Source organism: Chrysemys picta, chromosome 5 (assembly GCF_011386835.1).
Source record: "Chrysemys picta bellii isolate R12L10 chromosome 5, ASM1138683v2, whole genome shotgun sequence".
Classification (NCBI taxonomy): Eukaryota; Metazoa; Chordata; order Testudines; family Emydidae; genus Chrysemys; species Chrysemys picta.
In genome coordinates, this window is record NC_088795.1 from 116,341,492 (window position 1) to 116,369,353 (window position 27,862).

Below are 27,862 nucleotides of genomic sequence, written 5' to 3' on the forward strand. Positions count from 1 at the left end.
GGCGCGAGCCTACGGCATTTCCGGGGCGGGGCGTGGGGCGCGGGCTCGCGGCGGAGGGGAGCTGCTGCCGCTCCTCGGCGAGCGCAGAGTTGACTATATATGGTCAAAGCAGGGGAGTAGCGGCGAGCTCGGCGGGCGCTTCCTGCTCTGCAGCTTGGGGCTGAGGCAGGAGCAGGGAGAGGCTGGGCCGCTACCGCCTGGGCACCGAGCGCGTCGCCTCCGTCGGGCCGCGGGAACAAGTGGACGAAGATGCCGTTCGAGAGCAGTAAGTGCGGGGGGCGCCCGGCTGCTTCCCGTGCCCCGGAGGGAGCCACCTTCGTGTGGCTGCTGCCGGGGGGTTGTGCGGCGGGTGGCTGACTCAGGGAGCGCTGCCTATAGCCTGGCGCGCCCGGAGCCGACGTGCCGAGTCAATGGCTCCGGTGCCGCCTGCTCGGGCTCCGGCCGTGTCTGCGCTGCCGCTGCCCCGGGCGGTGCCCGCTCGCCCGGGACCCCCGATAGCCCCGCACGGCTCCAGGGCGGATCGCCCGGTCTGTGCTGGGTGCAGAGTGTTTCGTGTCCCGGGCTCTGGGGGCAGCAACAAGTGACTGTGTTCAGCAGCAGCCACTGGGGCGGCTTGACTTGCTTTTGAACGACGTTTGCTAGGGATGCCCGAAATCAACATCTCTATCTATATTTTTTTTCTTTTTGTAGAAAAAGTGTTTGCCAGCCTTCCCCAGGTTGAAAGAGGTGTCTCCAAAATTATTGGAGGGGATCCCAAGGGCAACAACTTTCTGTATACCAATGGAAAATGTGTCGTCATCAGAAACATTGATGTAATGTATTCTATATTTTTTTGTTTTGTTTTATGATGTTCTTTCCTCTAAGTTTCTTTTTGGTTTTTCCAGCTGCTCTCCCATAATGGCTTGTTTCTGATACTTTGGAATTTCTATTCAGGTCAGATAGATCTGTAATGAAGAGGGAGGGTGTATGACTCAGTCATAAAATTGTGGGCAGGGAGGGGACTACAGAAATCTGTAGAAAATCTCTACAAAATCTGCGTAGTCTCCTTCTCTCATCCCTTTCTGTAGAATTTAGGATCGGATTGGTATGTCATGTCCTGCTTGGCCCTGTTAATATGGTAATACAAATATCTGTATTATGGGGCCTAGGGATCCATTAAAATGGATTTATTAAGTTAATAAATACCCCCCACTTCCTGGGCTAAGCTGTCTTCGTGGAGAAACACAATCTTACAAATCGAATCCAGTGCTGTGTAGCTTACTGTTTGTTGCATTTGAGAAATCAAAACAGCTCTCAACTGTTTGATTGAAAGTTTAATATCTGCATATGCAAAGCTCTTAGTCTTAATCCTAGGGAACTTTACTACATATGAAATGTACAAAACAGGTATCTTCAGTAGGTTGTTTCTTATGTGGTGATCAGTAGTGAACTGTGAACAATGTGCCATTTTTAAATGGTAATAGTAATAATCAGGCTGCAAAGATTGCATTCTATTAAAATGCATGGGAAAGCTGACTTGGAGAGCTGTTTTAGTCTTTTGGGCTCCAGGTTCAATATAGTCTTCAAAATGGCAAATGTACTTTTGCTACTGGAAAATGAGACTCCTCACCCTATTCTCCTTCCTTCTCTATTCTACACACACACACACACACACCCCTTAATGTAATGTAAACTGTGTTTCGGGGGGGGGGGGGCATTACAGGTGGGAAGATTATATATCCTTGGAATTTCCAGGTTTCCATGACAATGTTTGTCTCTGACAGTGGTTCTCCAGGATTTGTGGGTCCCCCTCCCTCCCCCCCTCGTTGGGTGTATCCAAATCTCTTATCTAGCTGCCAGTGTGCTGAAAGTGCCTTCCGTGACATGGAACCAAATACTAAATTGTTTTTAATTTTTTTTAAATGTTATCTCGGGTTTCTTGTTTTTTTAAAAAAAACTTCCTTGCACTCTAGTTTTAATGTTTCAACATAGTTGTGGTCCCACATCTTGGCTAAATGACAACAGCAAAAATGTCCCAGTCTTCTTGAAACCAAAAGTTTCAGCTAAGAAGGTAAAATGATGTAGTATGACAGATGCATAGAAAGATATCTGAGCCAGTTGACTTAGTCATAACATTAAAACTAATACTTTTATAGCATACTGAAAGATTTAGGTAAGAGTAAACTGGCAGGCAGGGGGAGAGTCTTCTGGTAGTTGTCAGCTGATAGTCAGTTTTAATGTCACAAAAGCATGTATCATAGTCTTTGGTTCAGTCTGTTGCAATTTAATAGTATAATTAAATGGAAATAATCCTCTCCCTAGTAAAGGACCATGCCTGTACTACCGATTGACCTAGTCTCTGAAACACTCCCCATCAAAAATAGGGAAGCCTAGTCAAGTAACTGTACTTCATGTCAACACGAACAAGGGACAGACCCTTGGAGAATACTACATGTGACTCTTGTACAATAGAATGATAACTCTCTCAATTCCAGCTGGGACTGCTTCATCCTAGTCAACAAACCAGACAGGTTATTAGTCTCTTACAAATCCATTGTCCGGAGTGAAGTACTTGAGGCTAATGAAGATGGTCTCTTAGCTATGACAGAAGTCCAAAACTTGATTCAGTACATTAAAGTCTTGGATATGTGTTGGAAAAGCATTGGTAAGGCAGGAGGGATCAGTGATACTTGGAAGACTTGATATCTCATAAATATTTTACTTCCATTATAGGTTCCTCTTCCTGCAAAGTGTAAGGCAGTTTGAGTTCCAAGCTATCATAAGTAGCTCTGGTTTCAGTGTAAGGGCCGCACAAGCTCAATGAATTACCTGAATTCTGTCTTTGTATTGAACAGGCCCCTCCCTCTTTTTCCTGCTAGCTGGTCCTCTTCAAAGAATGAGTTGATGGGGTTAGATACTGTACCTGCTCCTGAATTTCCATTCATTCCAGTCGTAATTTTTCTGGTCCTGTCATAACTTCTAATTCTAAACAAATGTGTTTCTCTTCCCGGTTGGGTGAAAGATGCAGGCAAATGAAGGAACTGGCTGTAATTGGAAAATAGTGCTATTAAATATACAAAGAAAATAAACTGGAAAAAACTTCTTTATTTTTGGCATTTATAATCTTTAACAGTAGGTTTTAAAAAAAAAAAAAAAAAAAAAAAAAAATCAGAAGCTTGACTGTCTTAAATTCAGTGCCCCTTAAGTCTAGTCTTTATCCACTTAGCTTCAGTGGGCTGTTGTAACTCTGCTACGAAACAGGAACAACTCATAATGTCGGCAATAGAATGCAGTATACCAGGGGTAGGCAACCTTTAAGAAGCAGTGTGCCGAGTCTTCATTTATTCCCTTTAATTTAAGGTTTTGCGTGACGGTAATACATGTTAACGTTTTTTAGAAGGTCTCTCTCTAAGTCTATATTGTATAACTAGACTATTGTTGTATGTAAAGTAAACAAGGTTTTCAAAATGTTTAAGAAGCTTCATTTAAAATTAAAATAAAATGCTGATCTTACGCCGCCAGCCTGCTCAGCCCACTGCCAGCCTGGGGTTCTGTTCACCTAGGCCAGCAGTGGGCTGAGCAGGGTGACTTGAGGTCAGGGCAGAGGGCTGGGTGGGGGGGAGTCAGGGCAGAGGGCTTGGGGGGTGCAGGGCAAAAAGCTGGGTGTGGGGGTGCAGGGCAGAAGGCTGGGTGTTTGGGGGGGACTCAAGGTCAGGGCTGGGGGGTATAGGGGTGCAGGGCAGAAGGCTGGGTGTTTGGGGGGGACTCAAGGTCAGGGCAGAGGGCTGGGGGGTATAGGGGTGCAGGGCAGAAGGCTGAGTGTGTGTGGGGAGGTCAGGGCAGAGGGCTGGGGTGCTCGGCTCGTGGGGGTGCTCCCAGCCCCCTGCCCTGAGCAGCTCATGGCAGGGGGCTGGGAGGGATATGCCCTGTTCCACCCCCTTCCCCCAGGCCCATCCCTACCTCTCTCTGCCTGCTCTATGGAGCTGTGTGCAGCCTGCCGCTCTTCCCCCTCCCCTTCACAAGGGCCATCCTGGCAGGGAGAGGGAGAAGGAGGGGCAGAGGGGCCAGAATGCACCAAGCTGTGGGGAAAAAGCGGGGGGGAGGAGGGAAACTTGGCTGCTGCAGGACCAAGCTTCTGCCTCCTGCCCCCGGAGGGGAGAGCGGTGGGCGGGTGGGGCTGAGTGAGGTGGGGGGCCGGGACACACACACACACACACACACACACCCCGCTCTCCCCTGCCAGGGCAGGAGGCAGAAGCTTGGTCCTGCCGCAGCCAAGCTTCCTTCCTCCCCTGCTTCTTCCCCCAGCGTGGCGCTTTCCGGCCCCTCCTCCTCTCACCAGCAGGCAGTGTGCCATTCAGAATCGGCTCGCGTGCCGTAGGTTGCTGACCCCTGCAGTATACAGAGAGCCTCCTGAACTTATAGGAGACGAAACTACAACAGAGGAATATGAAATTGTTTGTCTTGTAGAACTGACATGTTTTGCTTATTTAAATTCAGTCACCCAGCAAAATGGAGAGTGGCAGGAAATTGGGTGACTCTTTAAAGTGCAATAATTTCTGACTTGCCAAAGCTAGAAGTGCGCTCAACCTGTATAAATGTATTCTAGACCAGAAATAGAAAAGCTTACCCTTGCTTGAGTAAGCTACATTACATCTCTGAGAGACTGATAGTACTGGCAAGAGCAAGACCTTTTCCTGGTAAAAAGCCTGCAAGCTTCCTAATACAGAGTAGGTACTCTATAACAGCCCAGTTTCTCCTGAGCGCATGATCGAATCATACCATATTACTTAGTGATTTTATGATACAGTCGAACACGTTTGTTTATGCATCAAAACAATTTCACCCACACTTCTTTCCTTTTGACCAGACAACACAAGTCTTTTTTGGAGATGAAAGGTGAACTGACAAATTGCAGAACAATCAGTCTAAAAAAATTAATTTCTCTGGTCTGCTGCGAACTCTTTGGAATAAATGCTATGACATCCAATAACAGATATAGACCAGTACCTCTTATCTCTTGTATTTTGATGGCACTCTCCTTGATGTGGTGTGGATGATAGAGCTCCTCACTCATCAACATTCATTGAGTCAGTTTTGTGGTTAAACTTTGAGACATCTGAGCATGTGTTGAATGACGTAAGTGTCTCTTCTGCTCTGGAGTTTTGAAGATCTCTCCAAAGAGAAGCATAAAAGCTATAATTGTAATGTAGTGACAATCAATGATGCAACTTCTTCTGGATCCCAATTTTCCTATTGATTGTAGAAATAACTTTTTCTATACTAGCCCATCTGTTGAAATATGTTTGGGGAAAGCTACTTATAAATTAGCTTTCCCAAAAGACAAGGGTGTTTCAATCCACATTGATTTACTAAGGACTTGGCTACACTTGCAAGTTAGAGTGAATTAAAGCAGCCCCGGCCGCCCTAACTCCTGAGGTGTGTCCACACTGGCAAGACACGTAGAGCACCTGGACTCTGCAGCTGGAGCGCTCCTGGTAACCCACCTCCACGAGAAGCATAAAGCGTGCTGTGCCCTGGCTGAAATGCCCAGGCATCAGTGTGGATGAGGTGTTGCATTACTGCACTGTGATTGGCCTCTGGCGATGTCCCATAATCCCCTGAAGTCAAGTGGCCACTCTTCTCATTGTTTTTGAAATCGGCTGCAGGCATGCAGATATCCCCTTTCAAAGCTCCATTTCTGACAGCTGGCATGCTTATCTGCTCTGGGACAAAGCAGACCATTAGTGTGGAATGCTGCTGTTGTGAGAGTGGGGAGGGGAGCTGCTGCTGTCTGAACTTACAAGACAGCATGCTGACACACTCTCAGCCCCCCACAACACATTCTCTCTCCCCCCGCAGACACACAACACACTCTGTCACACTCCCACCAGCACCACGTCCTGCCCCCCATTTGAAAAGCACATTGCAAGCACTTGCACATGGGGCTAGCTACCACAATGCACTGCTCTTTGTGGCGTTGCAAGAGCTGCTAATGTGGCCACGTCAGTGCGCTTGCAGCTGACACCGTAAACATACGGCAGCATTTTCCCTCCTGCGCTCTCCAAAGGCGGGTTTAACTCCCAGTGCTCTACATCTGCAAGTGTAGCCATCCCTAAGTAATCTCCTGTGCCTGCTGATGTAACTCTTGTAAAATGTCTCTAGTTCTAGCAGTAAAGACTTACAGTATTAATACATCAGAAACTACAAGTGCATATGTCCTGCTAAGCAAGGAGTTGTCTAACATTTTTTTGTTCTAAGGCTTTATAGGCATGTTTCACTGAAGGAACTTTTACATGGTTAATACTCTACAAAGTAGATCATTACTTTCTCCTCTCTCCTACCCATCTTTCCATACAGTTGTATATATTTATGTGCTTTTATCTTGATTCCTGTTCTGGAACCCTTTCTCTCTGCATTCCAGTGCAACTTAGTCTTTATCAGTCAATGAGTTGCCAACCTCCAGTATTGTGTACAGGTATTTTGGGAATTATGCTAATGTGTGATTGGCCAGTGAGGATATTACTTCTCACTACAGCAGCCATGTTAGACCCTGTATTGTCTGTCACACTAAACAGTAAGTTCCCACTGATCAGCGGTATGTTTCACTTTTTGTTGTTCTCCCTTCCCCTTTATTGTAGATGGGATTTAAGTATCTCCAGTGCCTCAGTTTTGATTCTTTTTTTTCCTCTGAAACCCACAAATGTCATTTTGTAACTTTTTAATTCTGTTTTATCTGTAGAATCCAGCAATTGCTGATATCTATACTGAGCATGCCCATCAAGTTGTGGTTGCCAAGTATGCGCCCAGTGGATTCTACATAGCATCTGGAGGTAAAGTATCAGAACACATTCTGGTATGAGCTATGGGACAGGACTGCTAAAATGCTTAGGTTAAAACTTAATGGCACAGACTTTAGGTATACAATTTGAACATATGTAGACTACGTAATACTTATTTAACAAACCTGAAACAAAAATATGTATTTTTTTTCCTAATCATGTGCCATTAATGTTAAACTTGTTTCCTCATGGAGGAGACAGCGTAGTGTATCATTTCTTTTTGAAGTGGTACTTTAGTTTAAATCCAAAATGTATTTTAATATACTCTAAACTTAATAAACTTTTACATAATAGATATATAAAATTAACTTATTATAAACAGTCCTTTAGCTATAGTGAATGCCTTGTTCATGCACCAGCATTAGGAGTGAACTGTGGAATTTTTAATTTTGGTTTTTGCTCTTTACAAGTTCTCTAAACTGTAAATACAGTGTCAAATTTTGTCTTTAAAATGAAATTCTGCCACTGGCGTGCGCGCGCACTCTCTCGCTCTCATATGCACACAAAAAGGTCCTCATTTTCCTTGTTGCTGGCCTGATCTCTCTCAGCGTTGTAAACTGAACTGCAGTTTTCACTGCAGCAACTTAGCAGGGAAAGGATGCTGATTCTCAAACTATTTTTGTGTAGAGATTCTATGAAAACAGTGAGAATGAACCCAAACTTTGAGAATCAACACTAAACAAAGCTCTTGCTGCCTCTTCTGGCTTCTTGGCAGAAACTAAAATTTATTTTTGATACTGTTGTATAAACAAGGAAACAAACCTACATTAATGCCATGCTCCATTAGAGAATTGATCTTTGTCAGATGAAAGGACAAAAATCAATAAGGGAAACTTTTTAAAGATGGTAAGTGTTGGAGAACAAATTATTAATAAACTAAAAGTACTTCTAAAAATATTTTTAAAGAAAGATATATAACACTTTCATGGTGGCTGTATTGACAAGTAAGAAACTTCTTAACTTGAATTCAAGCCCCTAACTTGTCTTCATATTTATTTTTAAATAAGTTCCAAACCCGTTTGGTTGAAAATAAAACCTTCCAAATGTGAACACATGCCAAATTGACTTCTGGAGCCTGCAACATTAAGTTTGCTCCAGGCTGGAATCCTGACTCCAGCAGAGTTCCTGAATAGACTCACAGCACTGCCAAGATCTCATGGGCCAGGTTATGGCTGTAGAACAACTCCATGGCTTTGGATCTAGTCTCAGATCTCCGGGTCCTTCACCTCCATAGAGGTTCTATCAGCTTTTTCCTCAAAGCTGAGCTGTGCACAGGGAGTTTCCATGAAACCAGGTTCCACAGAACGCTGGGTGTGCATATCCTTTGTACATATACTCGGCTCCTAAATAGAGGAGCCAGTATGGACCTGCTATGAGAGTGTGCTCTTACAGCCATGTTGAGTGGGGCACGTCTCTGCATTAATCTCCCAGTGGGACCATCTAAATTCATTCATATTCTCTCTCTCTCTCTCTCTCTCAGCCATTTTGAAAGATATGAATATCTTGAATTTGTGGGAAGTTTCAGTGACTCTTCTTTCCCCTCCCGTAGACCCCCTCCATGCAGATCCTAAGCTTTGCACATATCTTTTGAGCACAGATGGGGAGTGTAAAAGGTCTGAGTAGTGCAGCCTTGTAAAATAGTCTGTATCAAAGGCAGGGTTTTCCTGGCTACCAGTCCATGTGTTTGTCAAACTGGTTCCTTTTAAAATACTGTTTGGTGTCCCCCTGCCCCAAACCCAGCACTTTTGGGTTTGTTCTATGTTGATACTTCACTTTGCCCAAGTGCCCATCTACTTTATTCTTGTTAATAGGCAGGGCATTGGAAATATAAAATTCCACTCTGAGGGACTCTGAACAGTGGTATGTGAGGTACGTGCGCGCACACACACACACACTCTGAGATCAGTGCTGCATTTTCCTTCAGGCTAAGCACAGATCATTATTTAGTGAGTCTGCTTGCAGGGGCATCTGAGCCATCACCCATGCTACCACATACTCAATGTTTGACAGTTGAGGTATCAAAAGTCTTCCCTGAACTTTTTTTTGTATGCAACCTGTAAGTATCTCGCTGCTCCATTGAGCACAGATTAAAAGCATACATTTAACTTTTAAGTATGTCAGACTGTTGTGTGGTTTTTATTTTATTTTTTTTTGGTTAAGGTACAAAACACTTTGGACTTAATGCACAATTGCTTCAAATTTAAAAGTGTCACTATGAGGAGCATCCATGCCTGCATTTTCCCCCTAGATATTGCTGAGTTGAATTAGATAACCCAGGGGAAAAGAGGCCTGCACACTTCTTATACTAGTGTAGTAGCAATGGTGGGAACAGCAGTAGTGAAATGATGTGGGGGAGGAATAACAAAATACTAATGTAGACATTGTTATCTTCAAGTGATACTTCAGTGCGCGGGGTACAGGACTGGAACTCAGGAATAATGGTTTTGAATCCAGGCTCAATAACCAACTTTTAGGTATTCTTAGAAAAACCACTTAATCCACCTCGTTTTTTTCCCTATCTGTAAAATGGGGATAATAAGTCCCTACCTCATGTCATGGGTGTTGTGAGGGGCCAGATACTAGACTGAAGAGGACCATATAAATACACAGAACTTTAAATACACAAGCTGAATTCTGGTGGGTGGAATAGATTACTACCTTCTGTCCTTAATATGCAAACTTTTTCAAAACTGCCTTTTTTTAAAGGCCTAATATAAAAACACAGAGTAAATTTGTATTACAAAAGACTAAACCTGTCTGAATTACAAAATGTTCTACTTGTGACGTTCCAATCTGGTGTTACCTGGACCCGTGATCTGCTAGATCACTCCAATCCTTGACTCTGGGAGCCAGCCTTTCCCTGCTCTGCTGTGAGAATCCCCACTCCTGGGCTGTTCACACACAGACTCTGGCATGTAAGCTGCTCCTCGGATTGTGCAACTGAATGACACTAGCCAATATCTCCAGTCCCAGACACAATCCTGGGAACCTCCATCTTGCAGTACCCAGTTATGCCCACTGGAAACTGCAAGCTTCTATGAGTTCGTCAATTTAAGAAACATATATAAATTTCTATCCGGCTTGTTATCCTGAGGGGAGCCTCTGACACACTTCATACCAAATGCACTGCTTCAGGTAGAATAAACAAATTTATTAACTATAAAGATAGGTTTTAAGTGATAAGTCAAAACAAAAGTCAGATTTGGTCAAATGAAATAAAAGCAAAACACATTCAAAGCTGATCTTAACACTTTGAATGCTCTTACAAACTTATGCTTCTCACCATAGGCTGGCTGGTTGCTCTTCAGCCAGGCTCTCCCCTTTGATCAGCACTTTAGTCGCTTGGTGTGCTGTCTGTAGATGTAGGTGGGAGAGAGAGCGTGGCAAATGTCTCCCTTTTATCATGTCCTTTCTTTCCTCTTGGCTTTGTGCCCCCTCCTCCCCTCCCCCCCCCCCCCCTTTCAGAGTCAGGTGAGCATTATCTCATCGCAGTTCCAAACTGACCAAAGGAAAGGGGAATGACTCCCTCGAGAGTCTAACAGATTCTTTTGTTGCTGCCTAGGCCAGCATCCTTTGTTCCTGTGAGGCTGGGCTGAGTTTGTCCCATACCTGCCCTGATGAGGTGTTCTTGGAGAGTGTTTGGGCTTGCTTTAAGCCATGAGGATACATTTTCGACCTCAATTACATATACATGAAATTATAACCTATAACATTATTAGAACATCACTATAACAACCATGCTCAGGGCATCATGAGCCTTCTGAAGACACCCGACATGACAAACTTTGCATTGGATACCACACAATCATTTTATAAAGATGAACATGGGGTTGTAGGGTGTCCCCCCGAGGTACAGAGCATCACAACTTGTGACTAGCAACACCACAATATTTCCTCTGAATTGAAGTGTGTTCCATGCTTCTCTAGTATTCTGAAGAAGTGGTAATTGATTCAAGGCAACTGACAGTGCATGCTCAGAATATTAAGCATAAATGAGACCTCTAGTCTACAAAGGATAAACTTGTATCCCTTGTCTGTTGTGACATCACCGTTGTTGAATAATGGAAAAACGGGATTGACCAAGTGGGCCAGGGCTCAAACCAACATCCCAGGCTCACCCATTGCTTGGAAATGTGTCTGCAATGTGGAAGAGTCTGTGGCTCTAGAATAGGCCTCCTCAGCCATCAGTGGACTTTCAGATAACTTGAAATTGTCTTTCATGGATTGTCCATCATCCTCCACTTCAAGGGATTGCCAACGATTGTTGAATACACTTATTTGAGTTTTGGGTAGCAATCCAGCTTTTAAACTTTGTACATGTGCATTTAAGTTCTGTATGCAGAGAGTAGGCCAGGTATTTATGCTTGTGGTTGGAGACCTAAAAGGTCATATTTGCACAAATGCCTGACTCTCGTACACACAACAGATGTGTGTACATCTTGGACATGCCTGTAATCATCAATTCTGCACGAACGTTGAATATATCATTTTTAACGAGCTCCAATTTCTAATGCTTATTGGATTCAGTTTTATTTAGGAATCTTAATCTGTATAATGGCGTATGCTGGTAGGTTTTTAGCACTAGCAATCAGTGTGGCTGAAAATTTTTACTGTGACAGATTGCTGAGACATGTGACTATTTGATACTTGCTGGAACAGTGATAGTTACATACTATTGTGTTATGGCAGATGTCTCTGGAAAGCTAAGAATTTGGGATACCACACAGAAGGAACACCTACTGAAGTATGAATATCAGCCATTTGCAGGAAAAATAAAGGATATTGCCTGGACTGAAGACAGCAAGAGACTTGCCGCTGTGGGGGAAGGCAGGGAGAAGTGAGTAATTCTCAATCTACTGTAAACTGTTGTGTCCTAACAAAACAAAATCAGTGATGCAGAAAACTCTAAGCTCCTCTAAGAGAAATGTGTCGCACTCCTTGTTTTAGACTTCTAGATTCACTGTTTTAGTAGCAAAATTCTTTACATAGCATTTGACAGCTGCAGAACTGTGAGTAGCTTATTCACTGGGGAAGCACAATGCCATTAAAATAGACCTTTTTAGAGCAGTACCTTTTTTTCTTTTTTTTCCCTCTTAAATGACATGAATTCAAGATTAGGGAGATAAGGTAGGTGAGATGGTCAATAAAAGATACTGTCTCACCCACCTTGTCTCTCTAATTCTGGGACCGACATGGCTACGACTCTGCATACGATCAATTCAAGATTGCCTGTTTTGTTCACAGGGTGTGGTGGGTTGTGTGGGGGGTTTTTTGTTTGGGGGGCGGGGGGGGTTGTTTTTGTGGAGCAGGGAGAACTGCAGAGATCTTAAAACATTTAATGTTCTACAAAATGTGTTGTTGAAGAGAGAATCACACTTATATTTGCATCTTCCACATGAGCACAACTACATTTGGGGGTTTAATTGCAATAAGAACACAATTCACCACCAATTGCAATCTTGTTTATCAGGCTAGAAGTGCCCATTGTATATCTTCAATTAGGTACATGTGTACACTTGCCGATAAACAAAAGATTAGCAGACCTGTGAAGATGGGGACCAATCCAGCAAGAGTGGCCTCCAGGCAAAGGCCACATACTGCATCTTAAGACTAATTATTGTTCTGTACAAGTGGCTGGTACAGTAGCACCTCCATTATGGACACCTTCGGAATGGAGGTTATTTGTAACCCTGAAATGTTCCAGAACTCTGAACAAGACATTACAGACTTCAGCCATCGAGGGTGGGGTGCGGTTGCAATTGCAGGTTAGGGAGTTCAGGGTTCCAGGCATGGGGTTGGAGAGGTCAGGGCTTCTGCCCCATGGGAGCACCAGAGCTCAGGGCATTAGACCCAGAGGGAGCACTGGGGCTCAGGGCTTCAGCCCTGCAGCTCCATTCCCACCTCTGTCCTGCAGGGGGTGCTGTGGCTCAGGGTTTTCCCATGGCTCCACTCCCAGTTTCATTGGGGAGCACGTCAGGGGGTTAGCTATGGAGGGAGCACTGGGGCTGAAGCCCCAGTACTACCTCTTCCCCCACCCCCACATCTAAAGCCCTAAGCCCCAAACTTCTTTCCTCTTCTCTTTGCCCCCCCTTTCCCCTCTGGCCCCGCGGCTGCAGCTCCAACTCCCTGTGGCTGATGCCCAGGGCTAAAGCCCCAAGGCGTGTTTGTCTCTGCTGCTGTCTGATTGGTGTCCAGTTGACTGGTAAGTCCATAACTCAGGAGCTCATATCTTTGAGATTCTACTGTAGATTGACTCCTAACTTAATTCTTTGGGGAGATACCTCCTGCATTAGTTTATTTGCTAATGTCTCAAGGGTTGGTACTGAAGAAATGTGTATGGTATCTTACATATCAACATACCTATTTTTTGTTTCTTTCAAAATGTCCAGAAATAAAAAAAATAATAGAGCAAGGTTATTAAGGTTTCCTAATGAATCGTATTGCATTTCCAGCAAATCTAGCTTCATTTTAGAAACTTGCTGAAGTGATTGTCTAGAGCTTGTTTAACTACATTATTGACAGTATTTTTTTACTGTTTTAAAAACACAAGGGCTGACAGGATTTTTCATTTTCTAATAAAACTTGTTTTATTAATGCGTTGTGGTTACTAACTAACTCTTTAAGTTTTGTGGGGTTTTTTTGTTTTTTTTTTTAAATGCCCCTGAAATAGTAACTGCCAACACGTTTGGTATGCTAAGATTTGTATTCTAGTCACTCGGTAGTTCTTGTCCCTCGCTGAACTGTGTCTCTATAAGACCAGGTGGTGTTCAGCATAGGTGAACTACTAATTACTTCACTAACATCTTGCAGTTGGAATATATGTGTATACCTAGAGGACTTTAAAGCAATTATCAACTGTTCTGGTCTAAATCCCATAAATTCACCATGAAAAATGCATCACAGACCATGAAATCTGGTCTTTTGTGTGCTTTTTACCCTCTACTATACAGATTTCACGGGGGAGACCAGCATTTCTCAAACTGAGAGACCTGACCCAAAAGGGAGTTATAGGGGGGTCGCAAGGTTATTTTAGGGGGGCCGCCCTTACTTCTGCACTGCCTTTAGAGCTGGGCGGCCAGTGAGCAGTGGCTGGGCGCCCAGCTCTGAAGGCAGCACCCCGCTAGCAGCAGCATCAAAGTAAGGGTGGCAATACAATACTCTTCCACTCCTACTTCTGTGCTGCTGTCTTCAGAGCTGGGTGGCTGCAGTGTAAAGGCTGCTGACTGAGGGCCCAGCTCTGCAGGCAGCAGCAAAGAAGTGAGGGTGGCAATATCGTACCATGTCATCCTTTCTTCTGCGCTGCTGCTGGCGGTAGTGTTGCCTTCAATGCTGGGCAGCTGGAGAGCAGCAGCTGCTGGTGGGGAGCCCAGCATCACCGCCAGCAGCAGTGCAGAAGTAAGTGTAGCCGTACTGCAAACACCTCTACAATAACCTAGTGTGCAACACTTCTCTCTTCCTCCCCCCCCACTTCCCCCCCCAACAAACTCTCTCCCTTCCCCCTTTTTTGGTCAATTACAACATTATGAAATTTCAGATTTAAATAGCTAAAATCTTGAAATTTACAATTTTTTTTTTTTTTAAATGGTATGACTGAAATTGACCAAAATGGACCATGAATTTGGTAGGGCCCTATATATGATGGACTTGATGCTGTTTTATATTCCAGCCTTCCATACTATCCATTATCTGTTTGTAGCAACTGTCCACCTGGGACAACAACTTGCTCCTCTCAGTATGCTTTAAGTACTTGATCTCTTAAAATGAGATCCAAGGGATATTTTTAATTTAAAAAGGTTTGTATATTTGCTTCTCTGCTTGGTACATGTGGCAGCTGTCATCCTCTTCTGAGTTTTTGGACTCTGTCTCCTAGACAAAGTACTTGAATATCCTTTAGGGAACAGTGCTGCACTTGCATGAGATTAACTAGATGACCTAATTTCTATTGTCTGTGTGCTCTCAGTATGCCAATTACTGATGCTCAAGGAGTTAGCCTTCATGTAATTTTTATTTTATGGACTGTGTGTATTGTCATCTTTAAATAGATTTGGAGCAGTGTTCCTATGGGATACTGGCTCTTCAGTCGGAGAGATCTCTGGGCACAACAAGGTGATCAACAGTGTGGATATAAAACAAACAAGGCCCTATCGTATAGTAACTGGCAGTGATGACAATTGTGGTGCTTTCTTTGAGGGACCGCCATTCAAATTCAAGTTTACAATAAGCGTGAGTCTAACATACTTTTCTCCTTCTGCACATAAGTTCTGTTATGTGTCTGTTAAGTCGTATGGATGTATATTAAAAAGTCTTCACAGTTCTTACTATTTTGTGATACAGCTCATTGCCATAACAAAATCTTGGTTTCCAGTTTAAAATCTACTTGGCATTGAGTAGCCATCGTTGAAGATAATTGAAGGTCTAGCTCAAGCTCAGAAAAACACAATAAAGGGTTAGAAAGGAAACTCTAGACTAGTTCTTCAAAACAGTATAATTTTAAGTTTAGTGTCATCTCAGATCATCTTGGGTACTGGCTTTCATTACTCTTTTGTGGGTTTGTAGGAAATGTAACACTTTTCAGTATCCCTTCTTGAGGAGCAGTTTTTTCCTTCATTTAGTGCAATCTCAAAATATTCTACCATGTTTCTTAACAATATTTTCAGCAGTGCCCAGTTTGGGGAGTGGGGGGATGGTGGAAAGCTGTGGTGCGGGAGGGGTTTGGAATCTTCAAATCTCTTTAAGGGATTTGGATTCTCCATTCTAAACAGGAATTAGGCATCCAAATCCCTTGAGGCAGCTTTGAAAATGTCAGCCTAGCTCTTGAAAAATCACTACTGGTTATTTAAACTTGAAATTATAAATCTAACTTTCATCCTTTGTTCCTTTCTGTCTGGACTATGAAAATAACAAGTCAGCTTTAATTTCTGGTTTGTGTTGCACTTGTGCAATGTGAGAACTTCCAAAAAACAAACCAAACACTGAATCCAAACCATTCACATTTCTTCTGTCATCCCTTAGGGAGTCTCCTGGCCTTATTACTTGGGGGCCTGTCTTCTTCTGGGTAGGCCTTGCTACTTGGCACTGTTGCAGATGAAGTCCTAATCATACTAGTAGGGCTTCTTGAAAAGTTAAACTTGGCAATTAATTTTAAGGCAGTTGGAAGCCTATTGTTGGCATGTGCCTTAAGGTGACTTTAAACCCTTAGTTAAGTGCTTTTTAGTCCTTTTTCCATTCCAGACTTAGCAAAAGAACAGTTTTTTTGAGTGCCACAGTCAGTAAAGTGGTATCACTACTGAATATACATTTGATCTTCAGAAGCTACTTTTTATTTTTTGGCTCTCTTACAGTATGTCTACACTGCATGGGGGGGGCGGGAAATCCATCAGAGTCTGGGAACCCAGGTTGGCTAACCCTGGCTTGTGCTACAGAGCTGAAAACAGCAGTGTAGCTATTCCCACTCTGGCTGGAGCCTGGACTCAGGCCTGGCAAGGTGGGGGGGAGTCTCAGAGCCTGAGTGGAAACATTTACCCTGCTGACCCAGACTCTGAGACTCTCTGCTAGGGCTGTTGGAGGTTTTTTGTAGTGTAGACAATCCTCTTGAACAAACTCCTGGAGGTTTAAATAATTACTAATAGTGGCTAGACTGGTGCATTGGCAACTCAGCCCTCAGACCGTTCAGCTTTCAGTAACCGTTTCTTTAGCAAAATCCAAAGCCATAAGTAAAGTCGTTATAAGCATTGGGCATGAAATGGATGCGTTTTCTGATTATTATGGTGGAATTCAACTTGCCTGCATAAGCCTGATTCCTAAGGCTTTATGCGTATGAAGTGACCAGATTGGGGGGGGTGGGGGGTGGAGACAAAATAGCAATCTGAATGGGATGGGGCTGTAGTTCAGCCCTCTTCCCTCCTAACCAAAGCCATGGTGATTACTCCTAATCTGATTTGTATCCTACATTAAAGCTATTTGAACTGCAGAACCATGGATCCTGTGGCTGCTCTTGACCCACCTCTGTCACCCTCCATTCTTACCTATGGTGGACAGTGCAGACGTTTCCTCTGTAGGCCTCCCTCACAGCCAGTCTGGGGCTTGAGTAGGGCGGAGAGCCTCTTGCTTGAGAATTTCACTGTAAATGAATGGGTCTCATTGGTATCAAGTAACTTATCTAAGATGTCTAAAGCTTTTCTGCTTTTGGCTGGGTGTTAATTGTTGTCTCCTGCAGGACCACAGCCGTTTTGTTAACTGCGTGAGGTTCTCTCCTGATGGGAACAGATTCGCTACATCTAGTGCAGATGGCCAGGTAAAAATAAGCTGCCACCTGGATATCCACTTGTGGGGGAGGGGAATAATTGTGAGTTACACACACTTTGAGGGGGATGGAGTTTTGGGGAGCAGTTCCACAACCTACATACTGATTCTCTTTACTGTGAGAAAACAGACTTAAGAACTGTCATTATCCTCCCATGATACGGTTGCAACAGCAGCTGTTCTACAAAAACCTGGTGCTGCTCCTCTTCCTGATGCGCCTCCCCAACGTAGGCTACTTATCTGCTGGGGGGGATGATACCCCCTGCCTACAGCTTTTTGCAACAAGGCTTTCTTCAGACTCAAAGGAAAATATCCAAGAATTCTCAAATTCCCTATGAAAGGGCTTGATCCTGTACCACCATGTAGCTGTGCTGGTGCTTCCACTGCTAGACTCCTTGCACTGGCTGAGAAGGTGGGTGCAGTATAAATGGCTACATAAGAGCCGATCTCTATACATTTTTATTAGCTCAGAAGGTCAAGAATGACAACAGCGCTGTTGCCATGGCTAGCTCCCTGCATAGAGGCAGATTCCAATGACTAGCTGGGAGCGGCGGCTATCACAGTAGGAGCCATAAGCATAATACTTTCCAGTATCTCAGATGTCAGAATTCCTGCATGGAACAGCTTGCTGCTTTTATTTAGAATGCCTTAACATCCTCTGGTACCTTAAATATTTAATATACAAGTATGCATTTGTCTTGAAGCCTTAACTTGACCTTTACAACATTACTTTTATGCCTGCAGCAAAGAGTTAGCTCTAGAATACATTTGAGATTGTAAATGTGCAAGCCTTCCTCTGATTGTCTGTCACTTTGTATAATATGCTTATGTGATTGTTTTTTAAAGATTTTTGTCTATGATGGGAAGACTGGAGAGAAAATTTGTGCTCTGGGTGGAAATAAGGCTCATGATGGAGGCATTTATGCTGTAAGTATTTTTTGTGTGTTTCATAACTGCAGCACAATAAATATCTAACTTACTATTGCAAGATATTCTACTGTTGTCAATGGAAAGTGCTGTCCGTATGCTAAGGCAGGTACTTGTTTTTACAGATTAGCTGGAGCCCTGATAGCGCTCACTTGCTTTCTGCTTCTGGAGACAAAACTGCTAAAATCTGGGATGTTGGCGCTAACTCTATTGTCAGTACGTTTAACATGGGATCAAATGTTCTGGATCAGCAGTTGGGTTGCTTGTGGCAGAAGGACCATTTACTGAGCCTCTCCCTCTCTGGTTACATTAACTATTTGGATAAGAATAACCCAAATAAGCCTCTACGTGTCATAAAGGTATGTTGACCTTGATCACGCTGCAGCAGACCTTCTACTACACATAGTTTGGTTTTAGCAATAATCTGTTTGGGAATAGTAACTGTTCCATTAAAATGTGGCTGTAAAGAATCTCTTTGAACCATCAAGCCTGTATATTGCTGAGCGTATCCCTGACTAACACCTGAGTCATAGCAGTCAAATATAGTAGTTATACTTTGTGCAAATGTGTAGATGAGTAATGATCTTAATTATGCTAATAAAATAGCTTACTTCCACACTAGTTTTTAAACATGTTTAAGATTACACTAAAATAATCTGAGTTAGAATACCACCCATGGGCATTTTATTTCATCATCCTGCAAGTGCTAACTGTTGTGAACGTGGAGATATGGTTCACTGTGCAGTCAAGCTCTACTAATAGGAATTATGTGGCGGGGTGACAAAGCAATCCCATGGGAGCTTACATTTTTTACATGAACTAGAAACCTGTGTCATAGATTTTTATTATTACTATAATTCTGGCAACCAATACATGTAGGTGACCATATTTAACCATCTTGTAAACACTGAACTTGTTTGGAACATAACACTTAAGCATGGAAAGGGTCCTAATGTGATCTCCATCTGGAAAACAGTGTGTGACTATTCATATTACAGAACATTTAATTCTTTAGAATTTGTATGGAAATATCAGTGCTGTAATACTTTTTTTTTTTTTAATGTATTGATTCCTTGAAACAGACATAGACAACTAGTCATTTGAATTTTGAGATTGAACAAAGACCAAAACCAAAATGTGATGTTACTTTCTAAATCTTACCAGTAGCACTTTGTGAACAGATTGCTTTTGTTTTAGTTTGAATAACTGAGAAATGAATTGCCCATTAATTATATTCTTTTACAGGGTCATAGTAAATCAATTCAGTGTCTGACAGTGCATAAAAATGGTGGAAAATCCTATATTTACTCCGGAAGTCATGATGGACACATTAATATCCTTTCTGGTGATCAAATGGCATTATTCTAGTCCCACTTCTCCTCCTTAAGATGGATATTCTACTTTTTAGGAACTTTTAAAATCACTTTACTGAAGACAAGGTAACTTCCTCTGACATTCCTGAATAAAATTGTATTGCTGAACCAAATTCCTGCTAACTTGTAACTAACATGGCACTTATCTGTAATCTTTACCATTCTCTCTAATGACTTGCTTTCCTGATACCACAATAATCTTACCTGAATCCCTATTAACATTCATAAGAACAGCCATACTGAGTCAGACCAAAGGTCCATCCAGCTCAGTATCTGGTCTTCAATAGTGGCCAGTGCCAGGTGCTTCAGAGGGAATGAACAGAACAGGTAATCAAGTCATTCCTAAACTGAAAGGGTTATGAACTCCTTGTTGCTCTGCCTCTGGGTTTATATACTAATAAGCATAGCTTTCCGCATTGCTCTTAGAGCTGCAAGTTTCTCACCACCTTATCGTTGCCTTAATTTCATTGCTATCCTCATGGTAAAACTGTCACCCACTCATTACTGTTCCTTGTCTAGCCAGTGTCTCAAGCATAATCAGGCCCCCAACTCCCAGAGAATTTGCACATCTATTAATTATATAATTAATTCCAGTTCCCACTGGCCCGTGGAGCAATAAATATGAAATGCAATCTAGATCTCCTCCCCCCAGGGTATTGTCAGAGGGTCAGCCTGTGAGGTGGGTTGGTTTGTTTGTTTTGTGTTGGTTTTTTTGTTTTTGTTTTTTTAGCTGAACACTACTAGCTTTTTCTGTAACAGGCAAATGTGAGTTTATACAATTTCTTTATACATTACCTTAAACAAGATGTGATGTATAATACTTATGCTCATTGTGAACATAATGCACTCTTTAACTGCATTATCTCTTTGGCAAATATATGACACAAACTTGCTGAGGAAGAAGCTCTCATGGTGATAACATGTCAGATTGACTAGTCCCTTGTTAGGAAAAGTAAAGATACAGTGTTTATATCCATATCTCTCTTGGAAAGTGTTCCTTAGGCATTGAGACCTAACACTAAATGATTTGTTGTTTGCCGATACCTTTTTACTGTTCTAAACTGGTTATTCAAATATTTTATTTAGTTCCTTTATGGAATACTTGAGTCAGTGTTTGTTTTCATTATCTGGAATTGGGAGTTGGAAGTCCTAGTTTTTTCTGCAACCCCACCACACACAAACTCCTAAGAAAAACTTCCTTAATTCTACTTCTCACATTATTGGGATTCCGAAACTGGGGAAAATGATGACTTTTCTGGAAAAGGGCATACAAACCAGGTTTCTAGAATGGCCGTGGATGAATTGGATCAGCTGGTCAGTTGCAGTATGGATGACACTGTGCGTTATACTAGCCTAACCAAGAGAGACTACAGGTTAGTGAAGCTACCATATTTGATTGTGTTATGTATATATGGGGTGGATGGTTTGGGGGGAGGGGGGATGTTTGTGTGTGTGTTTGTTTTTTGTTTGTTTCTTTATATCAAGAGAATTTCACTGGTATAGTGTGGGATGCTGAATAGCTTCATCATACAACTTGTGCAAATTTTTCAAGTTACCATGAAAATCCTAGACATGCTTGCAATACCCAACTTGCTTTATCTATGAAACAATAGAAAAGTGGTTAATTTTTTTTCTTCCACATACATGAGACTAATTTCTTAGACAGTATTTTCTGATTTTATTTTTATTTCTTAGGCAGCCAGATGTATCTGTGTCTTGTATTGCATGACTTGTGTATGGTTTTGTCTTCACTATATAGATGTATCAGAGAGAGAGAGAGAGAGAGAGAGCATGCTTCAGTTCTTATGTGGCTTTATAGAATATACTGTATAAGAAGAAAACAAGATCTAAGATTCTTTCTGGAAAACATTTTTTTCCCCTGTGGTTATGCCAATCCTGCCGCCTCAGGAGATGAGTCCTTTTAGGATTACCCAGTCTATCTCTCTGAAGAGTAATTAAGGTCACTTTAAAGTCTCATGTGGATACTCTGATTTAGAATTAATGTGGGTAAAGTAATCCACTTTAAAACTTTAAATCAGGTTAATTTTCCCAGGTGTCCCCATGTAGAGAAGCCCTCACTTCTAAGACTGGAATCCAGCTGTAGATCGTGATTGTGAATTTAGATACCTTGAAGTGATATTCAACAGCTAGCTAAGGGAATTATCTACATATTGCAGACCTGAAGACTTATTTCATGATTACTTTTCAAGGATCTCTCAATGGCTGACTATTGAATTGAGATTTGTACGTGAATAAAATAGAGACACAGAAAAGCAATTTGTATTTTTCTTTTCAGTGGCCAGGATGTTATAAAAATGGATGTTCAACCAAAATGTTTAGCTGTTGGTCCTGGTGGATATACGGTAGTTATATGCATTGGACAAGTAAGTATCAGGATAATATCTGGGTATGTCTATACAGCAACTAGACACCCACAGCTGGCCTGGGCCAGCCTACTTGGGCTTGTGGGGCTCGGGCTGCAGAGCTGTTTCACTGCTGTGTGGACTTCCAAGCCCTGTGAGCCCAAGTCGGCTGGTATGGGCCAGCTGCGGGTGTCTGGTTGCCGTGTAGACATGCCCCGTGTAACCTATACAGTATTTAATGCTCTGAGTATGTCATTGATACACTAACAAATTTCTAAAACTTATTTCAGTGGAGGAGTCTGTTAGTAGAGGCAGCTGTCAATGTGGATCAGCTGTTAATGTTAGCCCATGGTAACAGCACTTATATAGCACCTTACTATTTTTAAATTCTGTACAAACCTAACTAAATCAAAGAATCTGCTGGTGTAAGACTTGTCTAAATACAGTGTTGGCATTTTTTTAAAATTAAATCAGCTTGTTGTCTATTTTAAATTGGTGCAAACCTCTATTGTGGATGCATTACCCTGATACGGTGTATACCTGCATCCATGCTACGGGGTTGCACCAAACTTTAAAATTGGGAGAAAAACTAATTTTGTTAAATCAGTGCCTGAACTGTATGTAGCCATACTCCTCTAATGATGCCAAAAGAGGCTGAGTCTACATGAAAATCTACCTGAAATTTGAATCCAGTGTTGGTTTCTTTAATTTGTTTTCCTCCTTTTGGTGGGTGGGTGTGAACACTTTTTTTAAATATGGAAGGTAGCTTTTTCTGTTACTGAGCAGGAGCAATACATATCTAACCTTCTAGCTCATACAGTGACTGTAAAAGAGATGTCCTTACATAAAACCAAAATCCCAATAGATATTTAACATCTTATTAAAAAAATGGAAGGAAGATTATAGCTAATATAAGAAACACAAAATCATTAGTCGCTGATAACTATATTGGATATGGTCAGGATAACAGTCTTAGGACCTTGGTCAGTAGTAAAAATATAGAAACAGGGACCAGTTCTCCTTAGTCTCTTGCTTGAACATTCATTACTTTGGTAGGCTAGTCCACTTATGCTGTTGTATCCATCTTTGGTGTACAGCTTGCTTATCACCTCCTGGCACCATAGATATGGATCTTTTGGCTATTGTTGGAGCACACTCTATGATAACTTGAGGATTACTCAAGCTCTCAGCATGATTCAAATGAAGCAGAACTAAAGATCCTTGTTTCTTAGGAGATGTCTCTGTTTTAGAACCACACTTACATTCATGGGTGATGGGTATTCAAGGCCGGGGAAGACTGAGCCTCCCCAAACAGCCTTGTGTGGCTCCACCCATGTTCAGCCCCCGGACCCCTTCCTGCTTCCCGGTGCTGCAGGGGGCTCTTCCCCTGCGGCTGGAGCTAATTGGGGGGGGGGGGAGACAGCCTGCACTCCAGGGGGGCCCAGCACTTTGGGGGAGGGAATCCTCTGGGCTCTGGCGGGCAGGGCCTTAGGCAGAAAGGGTGAGCCAGCTGCTAGCTTCCCCAAGCCCAGGGTTCACCTGCCACCCATACTTGCATTCCTTTGTGATGCTTTTGACTAAAAAGGATGTGGGTTAAACTTTCATAATCTCATGTGCAAAGGGTCATTTTCCTATCCAGCTACAGTTTCCCATTAGAGGCAGTCATAACTTAAAAACAAATAGTTTGGATGATGCAGTTGAGATCAACAGCATGTGTACTTTGTAACTCAATCCTCCCAACAGAAGACGGTACTGTGAAAGATAGTAGACATTGCTTGAAATGCTAGATTCCTTCATGCACCTCTTTTATTGTGACTCTGGGCTGGTCTACATTGGGGATGGGGGAGCGATCTAAGATACTTCGACTTCAGCTACGCTATTCACGTAGCTGAAGTTGCGTATCTTAGATCGATTTACCTCAGGTCCTCACGGCGCGGGATCGACGGCCGCGGCTCCCCTGTTGATTCCGCTACCGCTGCTCACTCCGGTGGAGTTCCAGAGTTGACGGGGAGCACGTTCGGGGATCGATATATTGCGTCTTAACAAGACGTGATATATCGATCGATTGCTACCCGCCGATATGGCGGGTAGTCTGGATGTCCTGACTGCTTACAGTTTGTAGATTGAAGGCAGTCTGCATGAGCACCTGCATCACTTTCAAATGCTCATAGGAGAAAAAGCTTAGTCGCCAGGCATAGGCGTCTCATACTTCTAATCTATATAGATTAGAATGAATCTCAATACTCCCTTTGAACCAATGAAATAATAGCTCCTGTTGTGGTTGACAAGCATATTGTGTATGGTGAGACACTATAGCCTTTCAAGCATTTTGAACCCATGGTTTCTATGGTACATTGCTCTGCATTTATAGATCATCTTGATGAAGAATAGGAAGAAGTGTTTTGCAATTGATGACCCTGGCTATGAACCAGAAGTGGTGGCCATTCACCCAGGAGGTGCTACCGCTGCCGTGGGAGGACAGGTAAGGATACACTCTAGAGAGCACTGGAACAGTATTCCATGGTTGTGAGCTTTTTGGTTTTGCTTGTTCATTAAGCATCACTCAGCTGTTGCTGCATCAAGATATCAAAGTTGGCAGTATACTAATGGTTTTGCTTTTAATTTAAAGTTGTGCTGTTGGGTTTTTTTAAGCTGCTATCTTCTGGCCTCTTTCCATTAGATTCTCCCACTTTTGTGGTTAGTATACATTCCCCAACATCTTCTCCCTAGATAGTTAAGCTTTTAAGTAAGCTTTTATCAAAACTCTCCCCACATCTTAAAGCAGTAGCATGTTTTTAATTTGACATATGGCCAATATACCCTAAAGATCCTGATTATGTATTTTTTCAAAGGGAGAAATATCTATAATTGCATATGATCCTCTAACTTAATAGCCTTCCTGATTTGTTGTAAAGCTTTAACTTTCATTATTAACTTGCAGGATGGGAATGTCCATCTATATTCAATCCAAGGAACCTCTCTGAAAATCGATGAGAAGACCTTGCAAGCTAAAGGTCCTGTGACTGACCTAGCATATTCTCACGATGGTGCCTTTCTTGCAGTTTGTGATGCAAACAAAGTTGTCACGGTCTTTAGTGTTGCTGATGGCTATGCGGTAAGAATTGCTGTATCTGACCTGTGATTTCCAACAAAAGTATTTACTAGTCCTAAAACTGCATGTGTATTTAACCCACATTCAAGAGACCACTTAAGTTGACCATGGGTAGTTAACACCTCTACTGTTGCAGGACAAAGGCGGGTTAGTGGGTTACAGATAGCTATAATGAGCCATAGATCCACTGTCTGTATTAAACTCTACTGGACACCAAGAAGTTCCGAGGCTCATTTTTTTGCATGTTTCCTTTGAGGACAAGGGCTATGAAGTCGGATATGGAGTGATCATTTTTGTGAGAAATGCTTGCCCATTGTTATGTGTTTGTTTGTTTTTTTTATCATTTTTTCTGTCTGAGTACATTTGAGAGCGTAGTGTCTCTCTTCACCCACACAGTTGTTGTTTGGGCACTTAGTGTATTGGATGAGGCACACCGCATGTGGGGGACCTGTAGATCTAGAAAGTTGTAGAGGTTTTGCATCTGTTATGGCAGAGGCTGGTGCCACTTTGATTTGGGGTGCCCTGGTCTGTGGGGAACTTGGCAGGCGGGGGAGTTTGAAGGACAGAAGAGGAATGTGGTCACCATCAAGTATGGGTTGTTTTTTCTCAAAACACATACTGTACAGCTACACCTCTACCTCAATATAACGCTGTCCTCGGGAGCCAAAAAATCTTACTGCGTTATAGGTGAAACTGTGTTATATCGAACTTGGTTTGATCCTCTGGAGTGCGCAGCCCCGCTCCTCTCCAGAGTGCTGCTTTACCGCGTTATATCCAAATTCGTGTTATGTCGGGTCGTGTTATATTGGGGTAGAGGTGTACTTTCAAAGGCTTCATATAACACCTTCTGTGCTACAGCTGAGCAGGACATTTGAGTCCTAGGATCTCCAGTTGGTGTTTGCTTAAAACTTGAACATCCAGTCCTACCATTTTTGATCCATTTTTATTTGAGTTCTGTTGGTGCCTTTCAGATGTTAATAGAAATAGCATAAAATGGACATTTTAAATGGCTCCCATGACCAACTTGTGCAATAACCATAATATTCAAATATAAAGGGCACTTAGCTTAGAATTTTACTGTGTACCTGGGGTATACAGATATATTTTAACTGTTCTAGCAACATGTTAAAATTTGTTGCCTGTTAATGAGAGACAATATCACAGGTAGCAGAACAGCTATTTGAAGTCTTTAAAATAACACCATTTTCCCAATAACTCCCAAATAGGAACATAACATCTTCTATGGACACCATGCAAAAATTGTTTGCCTTGCCTGGTCTCCAGACAATGAGCATTTTGCTTCTGGGGGCATGGACATGATGGTTTATGTTTGGACCTTAAGTGACCCGGAGACCAGAGTCAAGATACCAGGTATGTTGTGCACTTCTTTGCTAGAAAGAGGTTTAGTTTTGAGAATTACTAGTCTCTCTCAAAATATGGACAGTGCTTTCTCTGTCAGAACTACACTAGCAGTTATCTCTGTCTAGATATCTCTTCCTCTAGCCTACCTCCTGTAATGTAATTTTAACCTTCTAACTGTTAGTGAATGGCAGACTTGATCCATAAGTACACTTTGCAGGCAACTGCATTTTACAAGTACTTTGTGCATTACAGTTCAAAAACAAGCTAGATAAGTTCATGGAGGATAGGTCCATCAATCGCTATTAGCCAAGATGGACGGGGATGGTGTCCCTAGTCTCTGTTTGCCAGAAGCTGGGAATGGATGACGGGATAGATCATTTGATGGTTACCTGTTCTGTTCATTCCCTCTGGGGCACCTGACATTGGCCACTGTCGGAAGACCGGATACTGGGTTGGATGGACCTCTGGTCTGACCTGGTATGGCCAGTCTTATGATCTAATTGAAATTTTTTTCAAAATTAAAAATATTGTCCTAAGATGACTGTAATAACCTATCAATTCTTAAACTGTGTGTGTGTGGGGGGGGGGGGGGGGTGTTTTGTTTTGTTTTTTTGTTTTTGTTTGTTTTTCTTTTAATGCAATATTATCTCCTTCCATCTGCACAGATGCTCATAGACTACATCATGTAAGCAGCTTGGCATGGCTGGATGAACATACCCTGGTAACAACATCCCATGATGCTTCTGTCAAAGAATGGTCTATCTCCTACAAGTGAACAGTCCTACTTGGAAGGACCTCATCAGGGACTAGAACTACTGCAGTGGAACATAGCATTTCTCTTTAAAAGAAAAAAAAAAAATTCTAATGGCCTCTGGGTCTTCTATCATATCCTCATATCTTTACAGGGTGTTCATATCTGTAATTAAATGTACTTTGAAAGCTTTAGCCAGTAACAGTTTGCACATGAAAAGCACTTAAATTATGTCTGGAACTTAACCTTTGTGCTGAACATTCCAGAGGCAACAGCCGAACAAGTTGGCATGAAAAATTCAAACATGATCAGTTATTTTCTAACAGAGTCCGTGTGAGATTGTACAGCATGAGAGAAATACTTCTCATTTTTTCTAATTGCAGAACATTTCTGTACTAATGGTCATAGTAAGAATATTTAGTTGTGATTCAAAACAAATCAAGCTGTGTGCAGCTACTGTATATTACGTTGCTTGTCTGTACTGCACCAAACTGTTGCCTCAGATTTCCTCCTCCACATAATGAAATGGGGTACACACATAATAAACTCTTATGTATTTCATGTCAGTTTTGTGGTTATTTTAGGATGGAAATGTGGGTTTTTAATGTACTTACTGTTGTCGGTTTAATGTTTACAAATAACTATCATGGCATTTTCTCACTCCAGAAACAACATGGTTACCTTATGAACAACTGAGAATGTCTGTCTGGTCATTTCAATATCGGGGGAGAACCTCGGCTTCTGTTTAAAGATAAATTTGTTTCCTAAAGAGAAGAATTAAGTTGATGTAAACAAATTTGCAGTAATTATAACACCTGTTTCAGTACAGGAATTAAACTAAGTGAATCATT

General features: G+C 42.3%; 1 protein-coding gene across 2 annotated transcripts; it reads left to right on the forward strand.

Annotated features, from left to right (window-relative positions):
• Positions 1-27,862, forward strand: WDR1 (WD repeat domain 1). 2 transcript variants are annotated; one of them, XM_005300248.5, is made up of 15 exons: positions 1-265; positions 691-812; positions 6,722-6,812; positions 11,511-11,658; positions 14,864-15,044; positions 17,038-17,115; positions 17,970-18,050; positions 18,176-18,409; positions 19,296-19,383; positions 20,640-20,796; positions 21,720-21,807; positions 24,158-24,268; positions 24,728-24,901; positions 26,125-26,269; positions 26,926-27,862. In XM_005300248.5, exons 1-15 carry the CDS (start codon positions 250-252, stop codon positions 27,033-27,035), a joined length of 1,824 nt encoding a protein of 607 aa, XP_005300305.1. In that variant the 5' UTR covers positions 1-249; the 3' UTR covers positions 27,036-27,862. The 2 variants fall into 2 exon arrangements, with proteins under 2 accessions (XP_005300305.1, XP_042711397.1); XM_042855463.2 differs by lacking the exon at positions 18,176-18,409 and having other exon boundaries at positions 23-265.